The sequence below is a fragment of the Portunus trituberculatus genome, chromosome 16, assembly GCF_017591435.1.
Source record: "Portunus trituberculatus isolate SZX2019 chromosome 16, ASM1759143v1, whole genome shotgun sequence".
NCBI lineage: Eukaryota > Metazoa > Arthropoda > Malacostraca > Decapoda > Portunidae > Portunus > Portunus trituberculatus.
This window is the reverse complement of record NC_059270.1, coordinates 9910279-9921215: the sequence shown is the minus strand read 5'-3', so window position 1 is coordinate 9921215 and position 10937 is coordinate 9910279. Positions and strand designations below refer to the sequence as shown.

The 10937-nt window shown below is 37.8% G+C and overlaps 2 protein-coding genes across 3 annotated transcripts in view; one reads left to right on the top strand and one right to left on the bottom strand.

Moving 5' to 3' along the window:
* Positions 1-1341, bottom strand: part of LOC123504390 (chymotrypsin-like protease CTRL-1) — a 14800-nt gene extending 13459 nt beyond the window's left edge. For both annotated transcript variants that reach the window (XM_045254844.1, XM_045254845.1), the window contains exons 1-2: positions 1009-1341; positions 149-206 (exon numbers count right to left, since the gene is read on the bottom strand). In XM_045254844.1, the coding sequence (XP_045110779.1) occupies positions 149-206; positions 1009-1104 (154 nt within the window). In that variant the 5' untranslated portion in view covers positions 1105-1341. The remainder of the gene's footprint in view (positions 1-148; positions 207-1008) is intronic.
* Positions 1342-1557: 216 nt separating this feature from the next.
* On the top strand, positions 1558-10872 carry LOC123504421 (S-methylmethionine--homocysteine S-methyltransferase BHMT2-like). Its single transcript, XM_045254931.1, has 8 exons — positions 1558-1623; positions 6819-6939; positions 7090-7202; positions 7300-7491; positions 7619-7778; positions 7969-8139; positions 8304-8532; positions 9754-10872. Exons 1-8 carry the CDS (start codon positions 1558-1560, stop codon positions 9905-9907), a joined length of 1206 nt encoding a protein of 401 aa, XP_045110866.1. The 3' UTR covers positions 9908-10872.
* The last annotated feature ends 65 nt before the right edge of the window (positions 10873-10937 follow it).

Genomic DNA, 10937 nt, shown 5'->3' with positions numbered 1-10937 from the left:
GGTACGATGGTTAATTCCTTCTCACTACACATGGCCATTATCGATTATGATTGACACAGTGTATTTTGCTTTATTTGACATGCATTCAGTAGTTTCTGTCTTTGCACTATAAGCTCAGGCAATAACCCGCTGTTGGCTTAATACGTACCGCTGCTCTGAAGGGGAAGGTCTACGTGTGGTCCACCTTCAGTGAGGATTCCTTCAACCTGAAACAGTAGTACTTACTTAGGCCCGTATTAAGAAGCACTTTGATCTATCGCCACGGCTATCTTCAAAGGCCACAGAGATGACAAGTCGGGTTCTATAGTGTGTTTCGTATATTACTAGAGCTAATCAGTCACTGGAATCGTGAAAACATCGTAGAAATTCATACAACTTAAAAAAAAAAATTACATCTAGTGCTGGAGTTGGGATGCAAAAATATTACAGAATATGAACCAAAGACCGCATTAAAGAATGAAATATTTCCCAATGCATTCATGTGAAATGTGTCACTCAGTGATTAATATAACTCCTTTCGCTTCGTTTCCAATATCTTATTTTGAAATCACTGAACAGGCTCCTCTGTATAAAATCAAAATAAAATAAACTGGAATCCTATGAAAGCTGTAAATAATATAATTAAGCGAAACATAAAAATAGTTATCTTTGTTTAAAATTTAATGTTTAATGTGACTCTACTTTGGAAATATCCATATTCAAAATTTGTTAGCCATGCCTACTTAATCATAACCCAAAATTATATGTTGGTTAGGAGGCAAGTCATTATCATTCTTAGTAATAATCTTCATTGTGGTATTAAAAGGAAAGCAAACTGATTCTTCACTGCCACAAACGCAAATACACATGATAGAAATTGATTATTAAGAATAAAAAAAAATATGGGAAACAGCAAGTAAACATCAGGCATGCACATGGTAGTGGATAGCAGTGGATGCGTAGCTACTTTTTCCTAATGCATGCTAACACACAAAAAGAGAACAGAAACCCTTGGATACAGAAGCTTACCTGGGCAACAACAAAGCCAATGAGAAAGCTTAGGAGTATGTTGACGGAGCTAACACCACTAGACCTGATGATCCGGTGATGATTTTGTAATATCATGGTTTCCTTGTAGCGACCTTCCTACCGCGTCAGGGGCAAGTACTTATGATCTTTTATACTTGGAGTTTTACTTTTTTCACTCAAATGTCACATTAACAGTGAAAAAGGATTCTGTTTCTAAGTGATGTCTTATAGACCTATCTTCACTCCTGAAGCACATTACTTGCCTAGAGGGTAAAGCAAATAAAACTGCTTCGTGTCGAGAACACAGGTGTGTTCCGTGATGGTGCTCGAAATCAAACTGGCTTTGTTGTCGCTTTTTCCTCACATCCGCCTTCCTGGTTTGTCCCCTCTCCCACATACCGCTATACCACCCACCCACAAGGAACGACGCGAATGGCCATATCTTATACAAGTAGGTAGATTTTGAGTACAATAAAATTTCGTGATTCTATTGATTGATTCAATTGTAATGATCAATAAACCTAATTAATTACTTATCAACCAAGCGACATGGGAGTAGTTTCAAATCTGGGTGAGGAGAGGCAATTCGTGGAAATGTCCTTTGTATTATATTCGGTATAATGATTTAAGTAATGGGAAGAGCAGCGATATCGCTGAATTTACAAACAAGTAGATTGATAGGGTAACATCAGAGAGAGAGAGAGAGAGAGAGAGAGAGAGAGAGAGAGAGAGAGAGAGAGAGAGAGAGAGAGAGAGAGAGAGAGAGAGAGAGAGAGAGAGAGAGAGAGAGAGAGAGAGAGAGAGAGAGAGAGAGAGAGAGAGAGTTATATATTCTGAGTCGTCTCCGCCAGTTTTTCTCACCTCCACAACTGCTAACTCAATACAGCGGCCTTATCCGCTCATGTAGGGAGTATTCTTGGTATGAATGGGGAAGTTCCATTCATATTGTTTAATTACACAAAGTGAAATCAAGTTTTTCGTCTTACAAATTCTTCACCTCTGACTGATTGTCTTCAGCCTCTTTCTCACCGCCGCAATGTTGTATCTCGTTCTATCTTCTAACACTGTTTTCCTGCCAACTGCTTTGATCTTATTAAATGCATGTCTTCCCTCCTCCCGCGGCAACGCTGCAGAAGGAATTCTTAGTTTCTCTCACTTCTATTCTATCCACTTCTCTAATGGAAGAATTAACCAATATTCTCCGCCATTCATGAGTTTCTCTGGTGAACTCTGAAGCTCCCTACCTGATTCTCATTTACATATAATCTACGCTCATTTGAGAGGGAGGTTTCGATACATTTATCTTATTATTTTGCCTCACTCTCTTGACCCTGTTCGGGAAGTAGCATCTAAGTGGGCCTTTTTGTTTAATCGTGTTTTTGCTCTTCCCCGGTTCTTCCCCTGTTGGATAAAAAAATAATAAAAACAAAGGTCAAAACAGACATTGTGGTCCTCACAAGGTGACCTGTAGAAGTAAAGGACAGCAAAGCAGAACGCTCTCTCCCCACCCTGAACTCCTTCCGGCATATCCAGTACAGAAAAAAAATGGTCGTGAACAAATATCTTACTGGGTTACAAAAGGAAAAGTCCGAGGAAAATTGTATACGAAAGAATGAAAAAAAGATGAAATAGGATGCTCCTAAGTCTTGTAGACGAAGAAGTTGATCTTTAATTAACACACCTTATTGGATGCATGATGTTTGTCAAGACGGCGTTTAAAAGTTTCTTCGGTGCTGCAGTCTTTTACGTCTCGAGGACTAACTACGCAGTGGAAAAGTAATTGATTCATAAGAGTTATAAAATTTGCTAACAATTTTGCAGCCGTTTCCTCGAGTGTAGTGTGAAAAACATGAAATGTTTATGGCAATCCATGTTATCAATTCCTTTGATGATTTTAAACACATGTATTAGCTCGGCTCTTAGTTTTCTATTTTGTTAACGGGAATAATATTTAAGACGCTCTTCGCGTGATTTGTTTCTTAAGTTTGGGATAATTTTTGTTACTCTGCGCTGAAATCATTGTAATGCATTAACTTATTCTTTACAAAAGCGGCATAATATTTGAACGCAATATTCGAAAAGGGGACCGATCAAAGAACTATACGAAGTGATGATTGTATCTTAAGATTTCAATTGTAAAGACCTGCCAATTAATCCAATTATTCTATTTGCTTTCTTTTCGTCTTCTGAACACTGTTGGCTTTATCTTAAAGCTACTCAGGAGAGAGAGAGAGAGAGAGAGAGAGAGAGAGAGAGAGAGAGAGAGAGAGAGAGAGAGAGAGAGAGAGAGAGAGAGAGAGAGAGAGAGAGAATATTAAAACGATAAGATTACTGCAAAACAGCTGTCATGGTTACACAAAAGTACATGTCTAACTTAGCAAGAAAGTATATTCCTTATTCTGCAATCTGGTGAAAACTGGCACATATTTTCTAATTCATGGTTGCTATCATTAACTAGAGAGACACTTTTCTGTCAGTACTGCCACTCAGGGTTTCAGATAAGCAGGTCTAGCAGTACATTCTGGCAATCTTCATCGTTGCTCATCGTTCACAGACAAATAATGAACAAGAAGGTAATGTTTAATCAACGTCAGCAATAAGCTAATCAGAAATTAAATGAGATAAATATATAACAGTACGCGGAGCTCATTCCTTCTCTAATAGTCCCCATAGACAAGTTTTAAACGACAACATCCAATAGGAAATAAATGTGACTGAAAAATACATTAAGAGCATTTTGGGTTTCTTTATTACTCGAAAGCGTAATTTTCACTGATAATGATTATCTGAAATTAATCATTATAACATTTAATTGGTCGAACAGGTATAAGCACTTTGCTCCTTTACTTGATGCAATGATAGAAAAGATTATCAGTATTCCCAGTTATTCGCCCATCTCATTGATAAACTCTAGAGCTCCCCCATACTTGTTTCTGTATTTTCTCCTACTGTACATTTGATTGTAACTGTTTCGAGCTGGTTTGAAAACGTATCTCAAATTTTGAATAATCGTTTCGGCTATTCTTTTGGGCCTTTCTTTTTCATTCTTTGTTTTCGTTGGCTTAGGTCAGACTCCAAGCTTACTTTTCCCCCGATACGCTATCCTCCCCACAGCACACTAAGTAAATAAATAAATGGTTGATAAATACAAAAAAGCTAGTGTACTCGTCTCTCATGTAAAAAAGGCTCTTTTCCAGTGAATTGGAGACATTGGGATTTCTAGTTTCACGCCTTGACTTCTTACTGCGGGATTAAAAGTTAGCAGGTACGACTGTGCGTGACCTAGAATCCTAACAGGTCAACCACTCTTTCTGGCGCCCTATTCGCAGGGAAATACGGTAAAAAATATAGGTACCCCAATCACTCACATAAATGAGGATGCCTATGCCCTTCTGTGCATTATAAAGCAATCCTTTTGACACAAAAATGAAGCAAAATGAGCAACATAACATGTTAGACTCGTGTTATCACAATAGTTACCTTTGCTGTGTAATCATAGAGTATTAAACTGAGTGGTCAAAATTTGATAAATACTTTATAAGTGTTAAAATTTTTATCTCGAATCACGTCAATGTCACAGATGACGAATCATGCATTCTCTCTCTCTCTCTCTCTCTCTCTCTCTCTCTCTCTCTCTCTCTCTCTCTCTCTCTCTCTCTCTCTCTCTCTCAAGTAAAATATACATTGTTCGTTTCGAGGGAGGTGTCACGAAATATGACTGTTAAATGAGGCTTCAACTGTACTGTTATTTTCTCTAATGCCATATATAGTATTGATTCTATTGCTTTTTGTCATTATTATAAATAGTTGAGAGAGAGAGAGAGAGAGAGAGAGAGAGAGAGAGAGAGAGAGAGAGAGAGAGAGAGAAGAGAGTTATTCAGAGAGAGTTATTGAGAAGAGCAGTACATAGTATATATATATATATATATATATATATATATATATATATATATATATATATATATATATATATATATATATATATATATATATATATATATATATATATATATATATATATATATATATATATATATATATATTATTCCACTTGTACTGCGCTTCTCAACTCCTCTTCTCTGAATAACTGTCTTCAGCCTCTTTCTCACCACAGAAATGTTGGATCTTTTGTTATGTTCTATCGCTATTTTCATGTCAACTGCTCTTTTGATATATCCAACTGCGTGCCTCCTCTCTTCCCGCTCGGTGGACAAGACTCGTTTTATCTCTCACCCCTATTCTGTCCATCTATCTAATTGAAGAGTTAACGAGTACTATCTGTCATTCATCCCTTTCTCTGGTAAACTCTGGAACTCCCAACTTGATATTGTATTTTCATCTGCATAAGACCTACAGTTATTTGAAGGAGAGTTTCATGACATTTATCTTAATTTTTTGCCTCACTCTTTTAACCTTGTTCAGGGACTAGCATCTCAGCGGCCCTTTTTGTCTAATCACTTTGTTGTCCTTGTCCATTTCTTCCCTCTTACATAATAACTACATAGTATGTAGAAACAGGCTGTGGGTTCGAGAAATTATTAATGAAGGTGATGAATGATAGAGACTACCGGTTAACTCTTGCATTAGGGAAATTAATAGGGGCGAGGCAAAGTAGAAAGCTTTATGCAGCTAGGCTGTGGATGAAAAAAAGGCATGCATCTATCAAGATAAGAAGAGCAATGCGAGTAAAGTACTGACAGAAGATAACAATTAACGATATGGAGAAGATAAATATACTACAGGTAACTGATTAGAAGAGAGCAGTTGATAGGAAAATATGAAATGTAACTAAAGGAGAGGAGATAAATGAGCTGTCCAGAAGGTCGTGTCGTGTGAATATATGACGAAAGTGAATCTTGAGACAACTAAATGTTTACCCAATCCCATACTGAAACAGCAGAAAAATTAGAAGCTGGGCATTCTATTGTTTCTCCTCGCGAAATGTTTAATACGTTATGAATTGTGTGTACATACGAAAAGTAGCAGTAGAGTCATGAGCTTGAAAATCGATAGAATAGAAAGTTTAAAGGGCACTATTTCCTATGAATGATAGGAATAGGATGGGTGAATAATTTGTTTAAGATAGAACTCATGTTCCATGCAAATATTATTCAATGTCTCTTTTTCACATAAGTAACTTTGAACCTCATTCATAATGATTTGGCTGCTATTTATCGTACCTGCTTTGTCTCCAAAGTTATATATATATATATATATGATTTAAATTTTCATCTGAAACTACATGAAATGATACAACAAAGATAAGGCATTAGTCATTGTGGAATGTTAATAGGATTAAAAAATAAAACTGTTTATTAATTATTGTTCTCTATAGGTTTTTTTTATTTTTATTTATTTATCTTTTTAAGGAAAAAATAGTGCTAATCTCGCAGAACTGCTACATTGTGAAGTGATAATGCTCTTTTGTAAAAATCTTCTCAAGCTCGTAAAAGATGTTTTCTTTCTTTTTTTTTTTTTTAACTGCGCATTTTGTGTCTACCAGTACATATATAGTGACCGTGTGTAAGCATTTATTTATTTTGAAATTTTCCCTTATGCCCTTTTTGATTAATCTTCATAACATAAATGATTACAACATTTCTAGCATCATGCATCTTCTTTACTAAACAGCTATTTTATTAAATAGATAGAGTGAACATCCTTGTATTGTAATTTTCTTATTCAAAATGGTCCAGATTTATATTCAGAAATTTATTTACCAAAATATATTATATTTGGCTTTCTACCGAAGTTGAAAATAAAAGTTTATTTCTCCTGATACATCAGTTTTGTTCTATAGGGTTTGTTAGGAGCGCCTCCGAGATGGGGTGGTTGTGGGTGACGGAGGGGTGATATTTGCACTGGAGAGACGAGGATACGTGGACGCTGGAAAATGGACCCCAGAAGTAGTGGTGGAGCATCCCGAGGCTGGTGAGTTGATGAGTGAAGGTGAATCGTTACACACGTGGGTCTTTTACATTCATTGTATCTCAGAAGTTTTGCAGAGAATTTGATGAGAGGAGGTAACACTGTGCACATTCTGTAGTGCTAATCTGTATTGTATAACAAATCTTTCAACAGTTAAACAGTTGCAACGGGAATTTCTGAGAGCAGGCAGTGACGTGATACAAACATTTACTTACAACGGCACCCAAGATAAACTGACAAGAGCATTAGGAAAAAATACAATCTCGGTGAGAATTTCTCATATAAGAAAATGACTGAAATCTCCATAAAGTTCGAGTTACAATAAATAACATTTATTTATTTTTTTTAATTTTTGTGGATCAGTGCCAACAGATTGCTGATAAAGCTTGTCGTATAGCGGAAGAGGTGGCCAAAAAGGGAGACGTCCTGATAGCGGGTAGCATCACAAAGTGTGCCTCTTATAAAGATGGAAAGGGCAAGGCCGCTGTTCAGGCCCAGATAAGGAGTCAACTTGAGTTGTTTACCAAAAACAAGGTTGACTTCCTCATTGCTGAGGTAAATTTGTTTATGACTTCCACTGCCAATACCAGTGAATCACATTCGTAGATTGTCACCGGAACTTTACAGAACAATATCAAAATATTAATAAAAGTAGATTTTAATAATCAAATGATTCTTGCAGTTATATTTTCACGTGGAAGAGATGGAATGGGCCATCGAGGAAGCTCTCAAGACGGGGTTGGAGGTAGCTGCTACAATGGGCATAGGTGGAAAAGGTGACCTTAATGGTGTCCCTGCAGGGGAATGTGCCGTAAGAATGGCTAAAGCAGGAGCTAAAGTAGGTAAGTGCAACAGCAGAGGACAAAACAATAAAGCCAGAGCGCTGAGATACTTAAAAGAATAGCAAAGATAAGAACTGATAGGAATTCTGACATGAAGACTAAGACCAACTTAAAATTCCTTCCTATTGACTAAAATTTATTTTCTGTTTCTGACATCACTACTAATTGTACTGTGTTGGTTGATCCGCAGTGGGTGTGAACTGCATGTTTGACCCTGATGAGACAGTGAACACCATCAAAGAAATGAAGATTGCACTGGACGACGCTGGCCTCTCTCCTTTCCTTATGACTCAGCCTAATGGTTTCTTTTGCCCGGGGGCCGGCAAGTATGGTTATCTCTCCTGCCCGGAGTTCCCGTTCGGTAAGTATTGAACTGACTGAAGCCCAAAGCAGATCAGATCCTACCGCAACTATGGTGCATGCCAAGTGTGTGTGTGTGTGTGTGTGTGTGTGTGTGTGTGTGTGTGTGTGTGTGTGTGTGTGTGTGGTTAGTGATTAAATCAAAACGTATAGCTTTTCCTGCAGCTTTAGAGCCTCGAGTGGTGACCAGATTTGACGTCCACCGCTACGCTCGCGCCGTCTACAACCTTGGGGTTCGCTATATCGGTGGCTGCTGTGGTTTCGAGCCTTACCACATCCGCGCTATAGCAGAGGAATTGGCTGAGGAAAGAGGCAAGATGCCATTAGCCAGCGAAAAGCATAAGCCTTGGGGGAAAAATCTGGAGACAAGCTACAATGAATTTCTTAGAAAAAGGTGAGCAAGGATGTACATAATACATGATCATATGCCTTAAAAATATTACAAGTGTTGTAAGAGTTACTCAGTTGGGTGTTTCACCAGTATTCTACATGGCGCCATAAATTATTGCTGAGCTCTCATAATATTCGTGGTACCTAAATTACATCGAATTACTTAATAATGTAAACACCTACAAGTGAACTAAAATGGACTGCCGCTTTTCAATAGTGACATTGACCCCAAACTGAACAATTTTTACCATTGCAATGAATATTATGGCGCATGTACTATATCTAGGCTATCTCGATCAGTTACTATTCTAAAGAAAATTTTTAAAAAGTTGGTTGTGATCATAGGAATGTGACAATCCCAAATATTTATGTCTCTCTTTAGAAAATATTTCCCTACAAGATTTTGACACTCTTTTTTACGCAAAAGGGGAGTCCAGCCAAGGGCAACAAAATGTTAAAAAAAAGTCCCACTTGAATGCCAGCTCCCTTAAAGCTCCTAAAATAATTAGCCGAAAGTTTGGAACCTCCCTCTTTAAAGAAGTCAAGTCGTAGGAGGATGGAAATACAGAAACAGGCAGGGAGTTCCAGAGTTTACCAGAAAATGGTATGAATGATTGAGAGTACTTGTTAACTCTTGCATTAGAAAGTTGGACAGAATAGGGATGAGAGGAAGATGAAAGCCTTGTGCAGCAAGGCCGCAGGAGGAGGGGAGGCATGTAGTTAGCAAGATCAGTAGACCAGTTAGCATTAAAAATAGCGATAAAAGATAACAAGAGATGCAACATTTCGGCGTTGAAAAAGAGGCTGAAGACAGTCAGTCAGAGGACGGGAGTTAATGAGATGAAAAGCTTTTGATTTCACCGTCTAATAAAACTGTGAATGGGGCCCCTCCAAACATGCGAAGAGTACTTCATACAAGGACAGATATTCTATGAATGCATTCAGCGGACACAGAGCGTAGTAACTTGGTGTGGGGTATCTTGAAGGCAGAAGACAGGAAATTAGAAAAGACAAAGCCAAACGAGTTTTTTGTATCAAAACGTCCTTATATGAGATCACATGGGTATGTTGAAAGGCAATTGGTCAATATTTTCGTTCCCCATCAGATTTTTTTTTCTAAGTTATTTTCTCCCTCTCGCATGTTGTTTCAGCACATCAAATACACATAATACTAGGCCTGCTATTAAACTCTGCTTTACTTCGAGTGACACAGAGTTGTTTACAGAGCTGGACGGGATTACTGGGAGAACCTCATTCCGAGCTCCGGCCGTCTACAGCCTCCATCCCACCCATACGACCTAAGCCCGGAGAACGAACTGTACAAAAAGGAAACTGCTAGAATGTCTATGGGCTTTGCGCTAATGGAGGAGAACAATTAATTTCTCAACAGGATCGATAGTCGGAGCCGTATAGTTTAGCCAATATGGATAAAAAATGTATATTTATTTCTCTCTCTCTCTCTCTCTCTCTCTCTCTCTCTCTCTCTCTCTCTCTCTCTCTCTCTCTCTCTCTCTCTCTCTCTCTCTCTCTCTCTCTCTCTCTCTCTCTCTATATATATATATATATATATATATATACACATGTATAAAGATAGATAAATAGATAGATAAGTAAAATAAGCATGGGTTCATATCCTGGCCACGGCCCAAAGAAAAAAAGAACATCCACTTGTTTCCTAAGTGCCAAGGTAAACACTCTATCTTAGCCCTAATGAAATGCGAAACATGACGTTTCCCTTCAAATAAGTATGTATGTTTTCTTTTTTGTGGATGTGTGGAAAAATAAAGGAATCATTTAGAAACCAAGCTACACGTCGCAGTATGTATGTTATGACACGCCTACCTTTTCCACCAATCATCTTCATCCTTACATTTGCTTAATCTTCTTTTAAATTTCTCTAATGACTCAGAACTAACAATGCAGTTGAGAAGAGTATCGCTATTTGAGAACTAATTACTTTCTATCTCTATGTAAATCTAACTTTAGGATGCTCAAACTCATTTTGTTTCGCTTTATCTTTTTTATGTATATGTAACATGTAGTGATTAGGTACAAGGTGTGAGTCAAAAAATGTGACCTGCTAGCTGGTAAGGAAAACAAACTCTGAAGAGAAAATTACATAAGGAGCTGCCTGACTATCCAGACTCATCTACTAAATTAATCTGGCGTCATCTAGCAACTACAATAACAAATTGCAAGATAACGCCATGGGTTTGGGTGTATGCTTAAAACCCCTTCGCGCCGGATGTTAAAAAAGCCCGCCTGTATGATATACAGGTGGTAGTGCCGCGCGCCCGAGCGGGGGAAACTTGTGCAAGCTTGTCATACTTGTCGTCTTTGTGTATTATGCTGCTATTTTTTAGTCACTATGTCGTCTTCGAAGAGGAAAGTGGACGCTTCTCTCTTCGG